This window comes from Toxotes jaculatrix, chromosome 4, assembly GCF_017976425.1.
Source record: "Toxotes jaculatrix isolate fToxJac2 chromosome 4, fToxJac2.pri, whole genome shotgun sequence".
In the NCBI taxonomy this organism is placed as follows: Eukaryota; Metazoa; Chordata; class Actinopteri; family Toxotidae; genus Toxotes; species Toxotes jaculatrix.
The window spans coordinates 12,168,246-12,187,481 of NC_054397.1; the positions used below are offsets into that span (position 1 = coordinate 12,168,246).

The window sequence follows — 19,236 nt, forward strand, 5'->3', positions numbered from 1 at the left end:
AATTCCCGACAGAAAACCTATACATCCCCTATCAAACTGAGACTGGCAGCATCAACTGCTGTAATCAACATCAGCCCTATCGGGTCTCAAAAACTGTAAGGGCTGTATGTGCTTGTCTGTTCATTACTGTTGTACTGCAGTACTGATAACATGCCAACAACTATTTCACAATAGTAGTAAAATATGTTGCATGATTAGACATACTTTGGTAATTATAGTACAACTTTTTCTGCACTTTTCATTCATGGTTTCACATTCCCCTTTAAATATATAGTTCAAAAGTAAAGATAATTATAGATTGTCTTTACACTTTTTTGTCTTGCTGGACACATTTTGAGAAAAAACATTTCAATCATCTCTGCAAACAAAATATGTCATTTTTATTCAGCATTAGTATTTTGTTTACATTGTTCTATTTACAACATGGACACACATGACAGGAAAATTGAGGACTCTGTCATTTTTAAAATCAAAGTAAAATGAAATTTTAAAAAAGTCTGTAAGTGAGGACAATATATTTTGGGGGAGGGGACGAGACAAGAATACAAATACTGCAGAGTACACTGGGAAGTTAAGAGTATGAAAACAGGTGGACAATTTGGGACAAGCAAGTGTACAGTTGAAGACAGAACAAAGAAAGTATTCTAGTTGATGGAATACAAAAGTCAAAATAACAGAGACATGTCAGACTACAGAGCAAATACAGTGACATAAGAGAGTGTTGAAGCATTTAACTATGTGGGCTATAACAACATTAATACTGAAATAATTTTAAAAAAATCTATTTTTTTCTCTCCTGACCCTGGTCATAGCTTGCGATGCACCTACAGGCCCACCAACGGCTGAACTTGTTAATGACAATAATGATGATGATTCAAGTATAAAAGTCTCTGTTTTCAGCAGGTCTGGATTGGGCTGTGCCAGTGTAATTGTAGCTCACAGAGAAAAGGAGGTCATGGAGCTTCTCTTAATTATCATACAGGATTTGTGAACATGTTGGTTGGATGTTAAGTCCTCAATAGCTTTTACTGGTTAAGTGATGGCATTTCCTCTAATTCCTTTAAATTTACATTTCTGTTTTTCTCTGTGCGTGAGGCATTATTAAGCTGGTAAACAACATGTTTGCTAGGATGCCAAAATTCAGCTGCAATTTGCAACTTTTAAAAGTAGATGTCCAGTAGATGCTGCTGGAACAATAGAGGAAAATAAAACAGTATTTGTGGCTTGGTGGTTTGACAAACCTTCCAAGTGGAAGTCTCATGTCTCATGAGATTTTTATGCCCTATGTCCACGAGCACCTGCCCTTCTGAAATGTCCATTAGCAAGATATCGAATGACCACACACTCCAAAGATACCCTTCCAGCTCACCCTGTACTTTGATCTCCCTGACAGGGGTTCAAGAAAAGAGAATTTTGCAGCATGGATCAGTGTCACTTTGACACATTATTATTCATTGTAGAAGTGGTGGATTTCACGTTTCTTGTCGAACTATTACAAACCCCCTCCATAGGTATTTAGAATTAACAGGCATGGTGGCTTAACGCTGGCCAAGAAACAATAGGAAAATAATGTGGATTGAACATGAGGTGATAAAAATTAAAAAAAAAAAAAAAAAGATGTGGATGGAAAGAAAAAATGAATTGAAAGAAAAAAAAGATTTTTTTGCATGAGCATACACCTTGTATGATGACATGAATTCATAGAATAAGTTAAAAGCCAGTAATTGTTTTTACATGACTCTCAGCGGGCTAAAACATACTTCATCTGCCTCATTTTATCCATACACTCCAGCTAAAGCTGTACAGTCATCTAAAACACACGGGCACTAAAACAACAAGCACACATACACACTGGTATTCAAGCATACGGCATACACAAATGTTTGCATTATAAAAGGCCACATACAGAATATGAATCATTCACACTCAAAGTTAATATTAATTATACACGGTCTAGTTTGTACATGAACCTCAAATGCTAAATCTAACAGACTTTAACTTACAGAGGAGAAGCATTGAATGAGCAGTGTAATTTAAAAACTAGCATTTGCAACATGTTAGACATTATCCAACAATTAAATCAAAGAGGTATAATGTACAAAGTCAAGTGTAGCACTAAAAATGGCAATCAAGTGATGAATCATTATTAATTAATAAATTGATGAGGGGGTGCAGAAGTAAGGCATGGAACTGACGAAGCAGACAATCATAAATCAGTAACGCTCTGACTCATCCCTGATCACCTGACTGGATGAGCTTGAGCACTTTTCTGACCTGGCCCTGTCTATCCACAGTATTTGCAGTAGTTCTCATTATTATATATATATATTTTATACCTTTTGATAATAACATCATCACCCTTTTCACACTGATGAGCCAAACAGCGTTCAGTGCAGTTATTCTCTACCAGGCCAAACCGGCAGTGCAGTCACAGGTTGGCACGACCGTGTGAAAAGGGAAAATATTTTCAACTCTCTGATTAGTTTGAAAACAGGACCACCATTATACTGTGGGTGGTTGTATCTGGAGAAAGCACAGACCTATGTATGCTTCCAGCAACTGCTGCAGTCAGTTTTTGTTTCGTTTCATTTCACCAATATAAGGGACGCAGTGTTGTGCAGATGTTGGCTTAGTGGAGGGAGTGTACATCTACCGTCATGCTATCACACCACTGATAAATGAAATAAATTAAAATAAGATAAGGTTCAAAAGGTCCATAATTAAAATGTATTTGTACAGTAATAAATAGATTTGTCCTCTATTTACAGTTTACTAGACACATTTTGAAGCAGAATTTGCCGTTAGAAACATTAAATCCTAAATATTTCAAAAGTCTTGCTTTGTTCTGAGGATGAGGGGGTTGGCGCTCAGGATTTCCCCTCTTCATCAGCCTTCCAGTGGTAAGGAAGGCAGGAAGACAACAGAGAACATGCAGGAGAGAAGATGCACACGTAGAAACAATGTCCTCCAATGTGTCTTTCCTGTGTTTCATCCTCAATGACTTTCCAAATTGGTGTTGTGTTGTTGTAGCTGCTGTTGTTAAGAGTTTCAGTTAAATTTGCCTCAGTGCACACATACACATACACCCACACACACACACACACACACACACAGATTTTGAGCACCCGATGCCCTGCTCTGTCCCCATACGATGCTTTCTCTTTAAGCTTGCATAAAACCTCTAAACCAAACCTAGAGCTGAGTCCCTGGGGCAACTTCTTCCTCGTCCCTCTTGGCCATTGGAAATATTAATTCATTTTCTTCTCGCTTTTCAAGGAGCCATTGCGTTTGTGTTTCCCATTGGCCATGCTCTCATTATGGCAGTGTCCGTTGGCCATGTTACCATCATCCCTGGTGTTATCACCTCCTTTGCTCTGGTCCCCGACCTTCCCCCTCAGCAATCGCACCAACCGGTGCAGGGCAAAGCCACTCAGAGCCAAGGCAGCTACTACTGTGACAATCACATCCAGCAGGAAGTACTGGTAGGGGGACACCTCGTATACGGCGGAGCGCAGGTGGTTGGCACCGTGGTGACGGAGGATGTAGCTGATCCAGTAGACAGCTCTGGTCACAGGGTGGCCTGGCTGATCTTTGTGAATGTTGGAGAGAAGACGTGCTTGTTGGCGGTACCTAGGTTGGGAAGAAACAAAGGGTGAACACAAGGGTATAAGGACAGTGATACAGTCTTAATGGGCAACTAACAAGTGCATATGAAAAAATGGCAAAAAATTATGTGTGCACCATATAATCACTGAACTGTGATGCCATAAATAGTCACCAGATGGCACTGATAAACAATAACATAAAATATACCCAGCATTTGTGTGTGACTGAACATGTAAAATCTAACCTGCTGTCTTTGATGACGCTGGTCAGGGCTGTGTAGAGGTCTTCCTCTGTCATGTACTTCCAGTGTAGCATGATACCCATACCTTTGGCTGCCACACGAGTCATGGTGTCATAGTGGTCTCCGAACAAGGGCACACCTACCACTGGCACCCCATGGTACATGGCCTCATAGATGCTGTTCAAGCCGCCATGGCTCAAGAAGGCCCTTGTGTTGGCATGGCCTATAAGGCAGAGGTATGAGGGATGTTATTTTGTGTGTTAGGCGGTATTAATTTGGTGTAGTTCAGCTAAAACACAGTGAAATTAAAATTTCCAATGTACCAGAACGCTATCCCTATCAAATCTTCTGTATAGCTTCAGTGTGATTTACTGTAGTTTTAAAGTTTGGTTTCCGGTACTCAGTGTGGTAAATATAAAATATAAAGTCAGCATCGACAGCAGCTTATTTCTTCTTTGTAAATACAAAGAGCTGACGAGCTACTTTGGGCAAAACCAGTTCACAGTTCTGTGGATCTGGTGGGTAATGTCATTTGGAAGCTGATGGTATTTTTTTAAATTCTTTAAACCCTTTGGTCCATCTTATTCCAAGAAGTGCCCTATGGCACAGTGAGTCACAAGAAAAAGATAGAAAGATAAATTTTATTGTTTGGTGACCTACCCTTGTAAAATGTCTATTACACACCTACCAGAAAGCCAGAGAGGCATAATGTTTCCACATTTGCAGTCTTGCCAAGGTGTTGTCACACTGTTGCAGAATACAATGCCAGATGCCAAATTGTTGTACATTCCTCATTCCTGACAGGCACAAAATGGCTTACACATCCACATTCTAGCTACTAATGTGGTTATGAAGTAGGTATAGGAGGAACCCTCCCACACAAAACCTATTCTGCCACACCCCAAACAACCTCTTGTATAAAAATATCAATGATCAGCACTGTGTCAAAGCTTTGAACCGGAGATATGAAGAAACCAGAGTTTTCAGTGGCTGTTAAAGCAAAACATCTAGGCTGATTTCAAAGATTTCGCAAGTGTTATAAAACACGTTACAGTTATATGGTCCAATACAAAACTGACTAAGCCAATGTGACTGCTGTTAAGAAAACTAGAATGGGAAATTCACAATGTGTGGCATCTTGTTAACGCACTTACCTAGTAAGTCATTCTGAGGCATCCAGTCAACAAGCTTGGTGTTGTTTCCAAGGTTACTAGGTGGGACTCCAGAGAACCTAAGGAAGGATAGAAGGAAATAATGAAGGAAGGAAGGAGAAATACAATGCAATGCATTAATATCACTTTTTAGCAGATCATGTCATAACAGTGTGTGAACACCAAGAAAACCTTTGATATTTGTGAATGAAACAGTCATATTTCACTTCAGTTATATTTAATCAGAGTGACTAGTTATTTCATTTTTTTTTTCTAACGTGTCAATCCCACTGACTGTGGGAGTGCAGTGTACACATACCACTCGGATTTGAAATGGATTCTCTATTACACTATATAAAGTCCAGCCCGACTACAACATTAAATGACTGAACATTCTGTTGCTGAAGCAATGACATTATTAGAACCTTTGTCAAATCAGTAACTTGTCAACTTCTGCAGGTACTCTTTATTATAGCTGTTATGTGAGTTTTTGCTTGTTAAAGGAATACTTTGACCTTTTGGATAACACGCTTTCTTGAACTTTCTTGCCAAGATCAGAGTGAAGATGGATACCACCCTTATGTCTGTACAGTAAATATGCAGCTTCAGCCAGAAGCTGGTTAGCTTAGCTAAACACACAGACTGGAATCAAGGGGCAACAACTCATCTTGCTCTGTCCACAGGGTTAGGGTTAGGGGGTTAGGGGGCTAACCCCCTAACCCCCTAACCCTAACCCTAACCCTAAGATAAGATAAGATAAGATAAGATACACCTTCATTAGTCCCACAATTTTACTAGTGCTACACTTCTTGTCTAACTATTGTGTAATGTTTTATCTTTCTCTGATTTGTTTTCACTGTCTTTCAATTTGTTTTGTTCTATCCTGTCTTGAACCTTTACTAGAACTGTGTTTAGCTTCCTACATATCTCTGTCCCACATACACAAATAGTGCGACCAGAAGATGTATGTATAGTGTGTGCACGAGATCATGTATACACATAAGGTTAAATAAATCAATGGAGTCAAATATTTACATGATGTAGAAAGCAAACAAAGGGAAATTCAAAGCTGAACCCTTTTTTCCCCCTACACAAAAAACAAAAAGCAGAAGGGCCTCGCTTATTCACTCACAGATTTAGGTTTCAACCCATTGTCTTTTACTTGTGGTGCTGAATGTGTACAGTATTGTGAGTATGTTTGCCAGTGTCTGTGAATGTGTGTTGTGGAAGCATTTGCCAACAAATGCAGCACACAATACATATGCATGCTACATTACGACCCCCATTTGTCCATCTCTGTCTCCTTCCCTCCCTAACTCAAACTCTTTCATCTCTCTTTCTCTTTTCAACAAAGCACCAATTCACTGTCCTGCCAATCAAAGCCTACATTCATGCAGCCAATTATCAATGACACGATTCATTTGGCTTGGTCTCTGTTCCTCTCATCAGCCTTCTTCCTTTTCCATCCTCTCAGTTTGGAAGGGCCACTGGAAGCCAGATAACCATTCAATACAAAGTCTTGAGGCTTACAAAAGTCTCCTGCTTCATTGTCTCATTCTACCTGTAGACCTGGTTAGACACCTATGTGAAGCACCATTGTCTGATATCTCACTATGAAAGGTCCGTGCTTTAAAACAAAGAGAGAATGTGCTTCATTTACCTTTCAAATTTAACACACTGAATTTATTTTTTTAAGGCAAATTATTATACACACATGTGCCAAAGTAAATTTTGCATCTCAATACAACACAATACTTTTTACCCAGACTGCCACAACTATGGAAAGAGTTTTGACAACCACCTACAACAAACAGACACTGCAACCACAATCTGATCCTCTTAGGTCCCACCAGTGACTCCGCCCAGCTCTTTGTCTGCACGCAAACCGCTAAATTTCTTTGAGTTTTCTCACCTCTAAAAGTCTGTAACATAGCGACTTGCTTGCTGTTGAATCCTGCTCCTAGCATGCTAGGCTGCTAAGGAAGTTGGACTCCATGAATCTTTGTTCCCCACATCTATAAACCAACACATTTCAATAATCTCTTCCATGCAATAAAACTGCAAATACTGCAGACACACCCAAATAAGATGGTACAGACAAGAAGGGTTGACTGCAGTCACAAACATAAACTATTCCCATGTGGATGAAGGCATAGAGGGCCAAACTGTTGGCATGAGGATTTACTAAATAAACATTGTGGGAACAGTTTGTGTGTGACTATTTTGCTTTGGATCCGCATGCAACAAAAGGGGTCATAATGCACCTGAGCTCATACTTCTCCCTTTTCAAAGGTGGTCTGATAGTAGTAGTTACCTTGAGTCAACAGACGTGTTCTCTGACTGAGCAAAAATGTGTCCTCTGTGTCACCTTTACAAGACATAATTTCTTTTTATTTTATTCATAGCAACTTTATATTATCCTCCACTGATTAGTTACATTTATTTTTGGGGAATACAAAAAAAATTCTACTTTCTTCTCTCATATCATCACACATGTCTAACTTACATAATGACTCTGAGGTCTCTTTCTTAGGTCAGAGGAATGGTTTGTCTATTAATGGGTAACTTATCCTTGGACTTCTTGCTATTTGGGGTCTTGAAACAATGACTACAACACTGACTAACTTCGACAGACCATGAAGACCATTGTGAATATCATTGAAAGTTCAGTATTTTATTTTCATTTGGTCAATAAAAACATATTTTGAACTTATAATCATAGTGCTTATGAAAATGCTAAAATCTAAAACTGAAACAAAATTAAACATTACTTAAAAAACAACTTAAAAAAAAGGAAATCTAAAACTGAAACCTTTTTCACATGTAATGTAAAAACTAACTAAAGCAAAACTAAATAAAAACACCTCATTTTAAAACTGAAATTATTCTGGCACAGACACACCTAATGAAAGGTTACTTGACCATTTTGTCGGTCATGACTTCATTGTAAACTGTGGAGTGTTTGCACAAGTGAATACCTTACGCACCAGCCGGCAACCTCTGCACGCAGGGACATGTAAACCATTAACGCTAACCCAGCTACACAACTATAGAAAAGTCAGGTTCAGGAATAATGTGTGTATCTGTACTGGAACCAAGGCTTTCATCCTGCAGTCTATATTAGTTATGCACTACTCAGACATACCAGAACAGATTGACCTATACAGTACACATATTCTGTTGTCTAATAAAGATTATGTAACCACAGTCAGTTTGGATATCCCATTAATTATTCTTTGAACATTTATGAGATTAAAAATACTCAAAAATAATGTGTGTGAATGTGGTCAATGAATCACAAACCCGAATATACTGAGTTGAAAAAGGTTCATTGTTAAACTTTAAAAGCATTGTGAAACAAGCCATCACACCTTTTAGTCTCATCTTTCAGTCCCAGTTTCACTCCTCTTTATTTTTAGTATTTTTCCTGCTCAGGTCACTGACAGTGGATAATTGCTGTGGGACTCTGTGTAAATGATTACTAGAGATTAGATTTCAATCACACCTATCTCTCTCACTTGGAAGACACAAACATTTTAGATAACTGTGAAGGGCCTCTTGTTATTAATTCCTCCTGAACACACACACAGTTGCATGTATTCAGTGAGGAGAGACACATGGAAGCACAGATACTATAACAGGTTTAGCTTTATAAACTAAGTACACAGACACAGTGTAAGTATTGTGACCAAGATACATACTAAGTGGGACATGACGGGAGAAAAATCTACTTGTCAGTACCTCCTGGTGTAAAAATTAAATATACATAAAAATATATCTAGATATAGATCTATATCTATATCTAGATAAAGATCTATATCTAGATATAGATCTAGATATTAATATATCTACATTAGCCCAGTCACTTTATTACATATTTTCCCTTCAAATTGGTTGCAGGAAATGACCGACAGCACCACGTTGTCCGGCCACTGTAGCAAACAGTAAAACCTACTACATAGATCTGACGTGTACATAACCATCTTAATGTTTGTGAGTGAGACACAGAAAGGCCAGTGGTGTGTTTAACTGAGCTCATGTGCTAGATAAAAATCACGTCCTATATGTGACTCTGCTAAAAAATACGGAGCCATCATAATTCGTTTTTATCAATAGATGAACAGGTTTCTTCAGAAGAGGAAAAAAGTCTCCTTAGGGTTAGTGTCCACTACTCTGTGCTTTTTGATCAACTGCATGACCTCAGATAATAGCCTGAAGCAAACGTGAGGTGGGAATATGGACTTCGGCCTCAAGAAGCAGTCTGTCATAGAGGAACAACATGTTTATTTTACAATGGGTTGCTAAACGGAAGTAGTATGGCTAATTATGGGGGGCCGCATAAAACGTAACTTATACACACTACATCCTCTAACATCCCCTCAGTGCTGAGTGGACTGTAACCTGCAGCTCACTGCCTTAGAAAGATCACATCTGTCACACTGACAGATGTGTACAGTGTGAGTGACAGTGAGAAAACAGATAGTTTACCTCCAGACGACACGCTGGGGCAGCCTGGCGAGGGCTCCTGCCAGTTTGTGAGCAATGTCATGGGAAAGGTACTTGACCCCAGCTCCAAACGACACAACCACAAAGCCATGCTCCGCAGTGTCATTCACCCACGCTTCGAAATCCTGTGGAAATATGAGAAAAAGACAATGAGAGCTAAAAAAAAAATTAAAAATGACCTACATTGTAGATAATTGCTAATTTCCAACTTAACAGTTGAGCTCCTCAGACTACTTTAAATGCAATAAAGATAAAAACCTGACATTGTAAAAATAGGCCGTATACATAAACTTTCTTTGTAGTTTTTATTGCTTTATACCTACAAGTTTATGTTAATTATTCAAGTAAGGTTTCTTTCACACTCATAGTGTGAATGATTTACAGCTTCACAGATAACAGTGCAACAATGTCATAAAACCCACTCTCTTTTGCCGGACAACCTTCCCAATGACAACACTGAACGACAAAAACGTTTCACAATGTAATAATTTGAAAGCAACTGGCAGATAGAAACTCTCAGATTATAAAATCCTTAACAAGTGCAATTTCTCATCTTCTAGCCGGTACCACTTGCAAAAACATTCCCATGTAGACGACTTTAATTCAAAATATTTGACGTAAAAATTGCTCACAGTGGAAGTTTATCAAGCAAGCTAGAGTCTAATGTCTAATGCATAAAGCTATTAAATATATGCAAGTTAATCTTCAGAACTTCAAGCAAGGATGTGCTAGTGATGCATTATACATCAACATTAAGGAAACAGTATTGATAGCCCGCAAAGTCACCAATTTTAATGGACCAGTATCATTTTCTTCCTACATTCTTGGATGTCCTCACATTGGGTCTGCGAGGAAGTAGGATTTCCTGTTTTATTGGGACAAAGTAAATCATTCTTTCAACAAGATAAACTGAGAAAAACTACAGAACACAGAAATGAACAATAATTTTTGGCCACAAATTATCCTTCAGCTAATGTGACATAAATGTTTTTGTCTTATGGTTGCGTTCTATATCTACTGCAATTTGTTTTATAATTTATGGATGTACATAAGGTCAGCAAGTAGTGTATTTCCCCAGGAGATCAGCAACTCTCTACAAAGTCCTAGTTTTGTACAAAATGTCTACTGTAAGTCTGCTACATGGACAACAATAAGATTTATTTTATTGGCTGTGCTGTGAAGCTTGTTTGGAACTCACAGTCCTGCTGTGGCCAGGCTATCAGATGTATAACAAAATCCTACACACTGACAATACATAATGTTCAACAAGTTAACAAGTCCACAAAGAAAAGCATTTTCATCTAATCCATGCATCCACACCTTCCTGAAAGGGTCCGTTCACCTTAATAATAAGCACCAATATTTTTAATATGTTCTGAGAAAACCTGAGAAAAAGCAGCATGTTTCTCTAGAAACAACTTTCTTGTTACTTTGGATAAACAACAGACCTTACTGAGTAAGGTCTGAGACCTTACAGTCTGACACTGATAAATATGGTAACATCTCTTGAGGCAATTCAAGGAAATTCATATGAGAAATATTACTTTGTAATGACCTCATTTCCTTACACACAACACCGCAATTACAAAATTAGAAAACAGACTCTGTGAGCACTGCTGAATGTGACAAAGGTCATATTTAACTGCTAACTACCCAGAATGCTATCTGAGGTTTATCAAAATGAAAAATTTTATTGATGGACCATAAACAAAACATCAGAACTATATTTTAAACGAGAGGAAGCCTGTGGTTCTCAGTGGGTTTTCTTCCAACTGACAGCTGCACTGACGCAGCAAAAACTAGAGACAGGACGTGCCTTTGGAAAAAATAAGACAATAGTATCCTCCTCCTCCTCCAGGGCGTTGTTCTTGGAAGCAGGAGACCTCTTCTAGGTTATACTCGAAGGACTTGTCTACATTACCTAGCAAACCTGCTTCTAGGAACAGGCTGTAGGGTGGGACTACTGGATGGTAAGACAGTCTGTCATTAGCTGATCAAAAATTTGGTAGACGATGTTAAGAAGAAGTCATAACAAACAGATGGGTTTTACAGAGCAGTACTGGTTTTTCATGTTTGGGAGTATGTGTGCACATGTGCATTTGGGATGGCAGCAGTGGTTTGTATAGTAAGATACTCATTTCAGAATGGTAAGTGAGGATGCATGTACTGACAATGGGTGTGGATTGGTGAGCAAGCAGCCATGTTGGAGTGACAAAAGCGGAGGACAAGTAGAGGGAGGGGGGTCAGTGGTCCAGCTGCGGCAGCTAAGGCTGGCCCTGGCACGGAGCAACCTAAGGGGCACACTGGGCTCTGTGTCCCAGCAGCGCAACCCTACTGTCCCCATAACGCAGCCTCAGTGACCCCATAAAAGAGTCTCAGTGTCCCCAGAGCTCTGCCCAGAACAATGGCCTCGTTCTCCCTCTACGTCCATTATAACCCCCTCCACACAACACGGCACAATGCTCCCTATTGGGTGGAGTGGCATTCCAAAATCCTCTGCAGTAGATACCAGCGGCCCGCGCTCTTGGCATTCGAACGCTGGACCAACCCCCCCATCACCACCGGCCTCTGCTCTCCATGACTCCCCCCACCCTCTCTCTGCTCAAAAAAAAAAAAAAAAAAACCTACCGTATCCATTCAACTCAAATACATCCTCGCCCCAGCATCGCCTATAAAGGCTCGCTTTGTGACAGGAAGTGATAATAAGAGATACCAAGTGATAGGAGAGACAATGGGACACAAGCAAGGGTAGACAAAAAAAATGCTGAAACTCAATCAGACTGTTAAGACAGGAGGGGTGCGACAATACAAGGACGGGCAGGCTGTTAATAAATGAGCTGAGGTTTGTGCAGTTACTATATGTGAACTGAGTATCAGCTTCATCATACATGTTGCAGCCAAGTCTTGATGATTTCATCTATTAACAACTAGTCTCTACTGAATGGGATATAAAGAATAGCAGACAAAGTTAATACAATAAAGGAAGGAAGAGGCTCTTCCAGCTGCCATTAAAGTTTGAGATGATTTTTGTCTTTCCATCCTTCCCATGAAGCTATACATTTGCATAATGTCATGGTCAGTTTCCATGAATTCGCCACTGTATTGCAGTACTTTTGTCACCACAGGCACAGAGCCCTCATTCTATGTTCCAGCACTCATGAAAGCACCCTATTTTTATTTAAACATGGATTTTAGAAATTAATTAGTCTCCAGGTATAAGTGACTGTTAACTGATCAGACACAAGGACACCTACTAAATATTATGATATGAAAATTGTCCATCAGAATTCTGCCATATGTTTATACTGTAGTAACATCTCTGGTTGTCAATGAATCATCTTCATCAGCAATGAATGGACTGATTATGACCACATTAGGATTTTATATGACTTTTGATTCAATGTGATGAAGCAATTCAGTGTATCAGGTATTTAATTTGCTGGATTAGCCCAAAAGCAGAAGTAGCTGGTGGGTTAACCGTTTATCCATATAAAATTTCTCAATTCATTTTTCCAGAAACTGCACTGACTTAACACAATGTACAATGACAATGTGATACATGTGATCGCACACGCTGTGAAAAAGGATTTTATCAGTATCGACCACTCCTACTCTCCAAGGATTTAAACAAGGACACACGGATTCTCAGAGGAGGAAACACTGCAAAAGACTTTTTGTACATGATACCACACAAAAAACTCTTTTCACCTGATTTTGCCTGTCTCATTATATGCTTATCAGCTGTCTGTGTGTCTCTCAGTACTGACCTGTGGCAGTGGGTTAGGGGGCTTGGTGAGGATGCCTCCTATGTACACCACATGTGGTAGGGTGGGCCTCGGGAATTCCAGAGCCATGTCAGTGCACAGCATCCACAGCCGACTGCCTTGCACCAAGTCAGCCATGGCCACTTGAGGTTTCACTCCATGTTTCTTCATAATCCGGTCATACTTGGGTAATGCAATATAATGGACTCCAAAGCGCTGCACCAGATAAACAGCAGTGTTTGTGATCCTCTGGACCAGAGACATGTGGTCTGTCAGCAGTGAGTTGAATTCAGGTACATATGATAGTGGGGCTGGGGCGCCAACCTCAGCAGGGTACCACAGGCCTGTGCTAAACACGGCATATTGCACGCCCAGGATATGAGCTATCACAAAACCACACATCTCATTAGGGTCCACCAGCAACAGGTCAAACTTGGCCTCCTTGAGGCGGGTCATTACCTCAGCATTGCCAACAACGGCGTCACAGTTCTGAGAGTAGTGGTCAAGAATGTCAAACAGTTCCAGAAATGTCAGACGGCCTGAGAAGATGTTGCTGACTTTGGACTGGAGGAAACTGTCAGCCGTGCTGCTGTTAAAGATCCCCGGATAGCGCTGTAAGTGGTAGTGAGGAGATGGGGGAATCTCACGACCCTCTGAAACTAGAAAATGGCTCTCATGGCCCTCCTGGTGCAGAGCCGTGGCCAGAGTCTTGAAGATGTACAGGTGTGATTCAAACATGATGGGCGGGACCACAATCACTTTAGCGCAGGATGCGCTGGGACTCCAACTGAGGAGGCCAAGGAGGATGAGTAGTGACGAAGGCAGTAGCATGGCTGAAATAACAATGAAATGAGCAATGTTAGCACAGCATGAAATTGAAATAAAGAAGACAGTATTCAAAAAGTTATGTAATAATACAGATATTAATCAGTGTTGCTCCACTGGTACAGAAACATCCTAGATTGCTGACTTTGGACTGCGTTAGATACATTTATCATACATCATACATTATACATTTAATACTGGGAATCACATGGGCGATTGGGGCCAAATACCATATGTCTTACTTCTTCAGAGATAAACCTGACATAAAATTATTGATCAGAAAAATTCCTGACCAAGACTCAGAGAAGGTGAGTATTGAGAGAATGCAGGTTCTCAGCTTCTTGTTTACAAGTTTCATTCACAGTAGTTTACCTGTCCTAATTAACCTTCGCCTTTCTTTCTCCATATTTCAACTGCCCCCCTTCATCCCTCCTCACTGTGCACAGCCGTCACTGACATGGTGTGGGCAGCACCAACGTCATTCTAAACCTCCAGCCGCTCTATTCACAAACACAAACACAATGAACCATTATCATTCCGCCATGCCATAGCCTGTGCCCTATATGCCTACACTCATTCTCCCTTTTAGTTAGATTAATCATCAACAGTGGAAACCTCTTTATGGAGAGCCTTCAATTATGCAGCTTTTTGTTTTAATCTAGAATGACTAACTTGTACTCTCCTTCCACAGGGTGTTACTCCTTAAGGAGTGCAGTGACCTTTGGAGGAAAATATATATGAAATCCCATTCCACAAGCAAAAGTGTCATTGTGACTTTGGACTGGGACATAAAGGAGCTAAGTAAGCAACGCAAAAAGCAAAGCCATGGCCAAAAACAAGTAGATTACCAGTCCATCATACAAAGCCAGAAGAAATCGCTGTACAAGGGCTTGAATCATGTTGTATAACTGTTCTCCTGTCAGTTACCATTGCATCTGAATCTATATCAAATGGCATAGCCCATTTTGTTTCTGCTGTCAATCTCCTGATAGCATCTACGCAGGATTATATGGTATATCAACCACCTGCTTGTCCACAATATGGAGTTTCTCTCCACAAACAGCTGTGGCCTGACAGGAAGAGGAATCAACGTGGCCACCATTTTGTTTAGCATTGTCTTGAGGATATCGTTACAAACACTTCTCAGTCCAGACTGTTGACGGTAACTATAGAAACCAGCCGCTGGGATGCGTCATGACTTAAGTTACTAACAATGGAGTCTGGTTACTGTGCACACAGGGAGGGCTGAGTAAATTATCTGGATTAAAAGAATTAAAGGATACGAAACGATGGGTAGATCTGGGTGAAGACAAAGAAGGGATGAAAAACAAAATCGGCTGTTCGATGCTGTTATATGTTATGAAACATTATTATTAAATGAGACAACTGTGTGAACTTATAGCTAGGCAAAATCTACAGTTACAATTGACATTCATTGTGTAATACTGTGATTAATTTGGACACCATAACTTTGTCCAAAGCTTTGATTATTATTGCTAGAAAACTGTAATTAAACACAACTAAAATTCATACAAGCTTTGATTTTTATAAATACACAATTCTCTCTGATCTAATGTATGACCATGGAATGCAGTTTATTGCGCTGAACATCAATTTCAGTATTTTTATTTAATTACGGTAACGTACCAAATTGTGATATATAGGTCATAATTTATTAATATTATGATACTGATTTTTACTTCTTCTTTTACTTCTTACTTCCTGATTGTCCTACTTACAATCAGACTCCAACAATTGCATCTAATTTTCTTTTTATTTTGAATGCCACATTTTATTTAGATTAAGAGCAAAGTAGCATGAGAAGAACTGAGAATGAAAAGAACACAATAGGCAGTTTTTGTGTAACCAACTACCGCTTTCAACAGACAAAATGTTGTCAGTTATTATAAACTCCAACCATAAAACGGTTATCATCTGAAATTAGCTGGCTTGCATCGCAGCTTGCTGTTATTGAAAATCAAACCAATTACAGCTTCCGCAGAAAGAATTTTCATCCATTCAAAGTGGCAAAAGACTGTAATTATACACTGATTATTACTCTCTAATACCATAATCTAGACTAAGATATTCTTAATTTATCACAGCAGGAGGAGCAGCCTTGCTGCTTACACAGTAGGGGTTCATTAGCTCAGTGCACCCTGATGAGAGGGGAGATGTGACTTCCAAGAACTGATATTAAGTCACACACGAGCTGTTTATTTTTGTGCCATATCTTTTAAATGGAGCAAGATAAACTGATCTTAAGTCTATTTGCTGGAAAAGAATCCAAATGAGGTCCCTTGAAGGACAAAACTGGCAAGACAAGGTCAGTAAGACTTTGGTTTAAAAGAAAGAAAGAAAGAAAGAAAGAAAGAAAGAAAGAAAGAAAGAAAGAAAGAAAAACACAAACCAAAAGGGCTTGGGCACACAGTTCACATTAGCTTTCAGATCATACAGTACAGCTCAATGGAAACCAGAGTCAGAGACTGATTTCTAAACGACCAATAGCTGTAAACTTGAAATTATTAACTGTAGTATGCAACTCTCATCATATCAAAAGTCAAACTCTGATAATGGCATCTATGATCCCAGCACACAACTTGGCCTAGTGTCTGCATTTCAATATCTGCAATAAAAGTATCTCAGTGTTTGCATGAAAAGTCACATTAACTCAAAGTCTACAGAAGGTTAAGGATAATGATGTGATATCTGTAAAATAAGACTTTGTCCTTCTCTGTACTTCATGAAAAAGTTAAGCGAAGGTCAAGAGCCTTTAAATCTTGAATTTTGGTGAAAACAGAATGAAAGTGGAAAAAAAACACTTGACTTTCCCATGCCAAGGCACATGAGAAGCTGTTTATAATGGCAACATGGTCTCTCTGCATGCCCTTATCTTTTCAGGCTTCATCAGCTTGACAGAAAGGTATATACAGTGGCTATAGATGAAGGCTTTTTTTCTCCATGTAACATGGTGAGAAAACACTTCTCACGATCCTGTTCAAATACATTACATGTCTTCTTTAATTCTTAAAATTATTTTCATTTTCTACCCAGGCCCATTGACCTCTTACTCTCTACACTATTTCCTTCCATACTACTTCTGCTATAACACAACCATCAACATACAGGAATGGGTGAGACTCTCTCCAAGAATAAGCAGTTGTTGTAACAAATAAACAAATAAAACAAGGGACTGGAGCATACAGCACGGTTTTAGTATCTCATTAAGATAATGTACTGCAAAAAGAGAGAGAAAAAGCAAAGACAAAAGTAAAGAAACAGGGAAGTAGTGAGTTATAAAAAGGAAGTAAACACAAATATATCCTGTAAAACATCCTTAGACAATATATTCAGCCCCTAGCAATAATTACTGGGGTGACATTTATTAGAGAATTAGCACTGACAAATGTAATACTTGAGTACACAATTTTTCAAGTATGGCAGACCTTCTCAATCTAGGTGGATTTATCCTTTTATTCCTTATAATAAGGTTGAGCTTTGAGCAAAGGCACACCTCATTGTACATACATACGTTCTGAGTGTTTAAGCAATACCACAAAGAATTTCTGGAGGATGACATTAATCTCAGTCAACATGGAAGTCAGACTGATGTCCGCCCGCAGGACTTTTTTTTTTTTAATAATAACATCAGGTGATCGTTTTGCGTTGGTGCAACATGATTGGTCAAACATTTGTCCTCATGTATTTACTCTCATCGTAAAACACTGTATGCAGGTTAAATGCGCTTTGAGGTGTGGTTCACCTTAGCTCACAGGTCATATAAATAATTTGGAGTTTGATAATGATTTGTAACCTCTCAGGAAGTTTAATGGACTCATAAAGTTTACAATTTTCATATCACAAGTCAAACCGATAAAATATCATGCCAGCGTATCTTGGCAGGACGGACATTTTATTTCAGTCTTTGCGTTTCTTGAGTTTAAGGCACACCGAAGAAAAAATCTTGTGCATGTGTCAAGGGTGAAAAAGACAAAAAAAAAAAAAAAAAAAAAACTCAGACTGTGGCCTAACAAAATCCATTTAAGACTGCCAGAGGGATGCTGCAGAAGATAACGGCAAATTCAATCCACTACTGAATTCACAATTAATCGCCTTGACAATTGATCGCCCATAGTGATTTTCGTTAGGGATAATTCACAGAGGACGTGAACGCAACACAGCAACCTGGCTACACCTGCGTCTCGGGGGGTTTCGGCTGTCGCACCTGAGCTTCAGTAAAACCAGCCAGGTAGCACGGAAGAGTTCTCTACTGGCAACTTCACAAATATCAGCTTACATGTATTAAACTATAGCCGCAGGGGGAAAAAATAAATAAAGAAGAATGAAGAAGAGCATATTGTTGAGTAAACCTGGCTGAGTTTACGCTGCACCTGTTGGGGCACGCACTTAGCTCGCTTGTTTGAGGCTTACCTTTTTAACTTGAATGTTGCTCAGGAGACGTGTGTAAAGGGGGAGGGATGAAGCTGCAGTAGTCCTAAAGTGTCGGGGAGATAAAAACCTGAAAAGTGATGAGGACTTGGAGGAAGCAAAAAAAAAACGTCTGTAAAGTAAAAAGGGTTCCCGGGTCTCGAGGACGGGCAGAAGCAACATTAAAGTCACAGCGCCTTTCACAGTGGCGGTGAGAGGCAGGACATGCGACGTTGCAAGATGGACAGGAAGGGAGTGGCTGAGGGGGAGGGGGCGGGTACTTAGGGTGGAGAGTATAGGACCATACAGGTACTTTGCCTCTGCTACAAGTGACTCCATCCGTGTTGATACTGTCAGCAGTTTGGATGAGTGTCATGGGTGTTGTTTGGACAGATACAGGAGGCCAACAACTGAACACATTTCTCTGTCAGATACATATATGTTGGATTAAACTGCTAATTGATCTCATAGGGATTCAGTTATAGGAAGAAAGTGTCTCTGAAGGACAGGAAAAACTTGAATGAAATGTATCTTCAAGTGTCGCTTGCAGCTGCCGGTTATTCTATTGATTACTTCTTGAGATGAGTGGATAATTTATGAATTTCAATACTTTTAGTTAGTATAAAACATTTCCAAAATGCTCACTTCCCAGCACTCAGTAATAATGCAGTTAAATGTTGTTAATCCATTAACAAAAGCTCATTGGTTTTACTTT

At 39.5% G+C, this 19,236-nt stretch overlaps 1 protein-coding gene across 1 annotated transcript; it reads right to left on the minus strand.

Annotated features, from left to right (window-relative positions):
* Positions 1 to 383: 383 nt before the first annotated feature.
* Positions 384 to 18,687, minus strand: ugt8 (UDP glycosyltransferase 8). The gene is made up of 6 exons (XM_041037236.1): positions 18,525 to 18,687; positions 13,272 to 14,101; positions 9,487 to 9,629; positions 5,002 to 5,078; positions 3,851 to 4,070; positions 384 to 3,630 (listed from the first exon to the last, which is right to left on the minus strand). The coding sequence occupies exons 2-6, from the start codon at positions 14,097 to 14,099 to the stop codon at positions 3,249 to 3,251; spliced, it is 1,650 nt and encodes a 549-aa protein (XP_040893170.1). The 5' UTR covers positions 14,100 to 14,101; positions 18,525 to 18,687; the 3' UTR covers positions 384 to 3,248.
* Between the last annotated feature and the right edge of the window lie 549 nt (positions 18,688 to 19,236).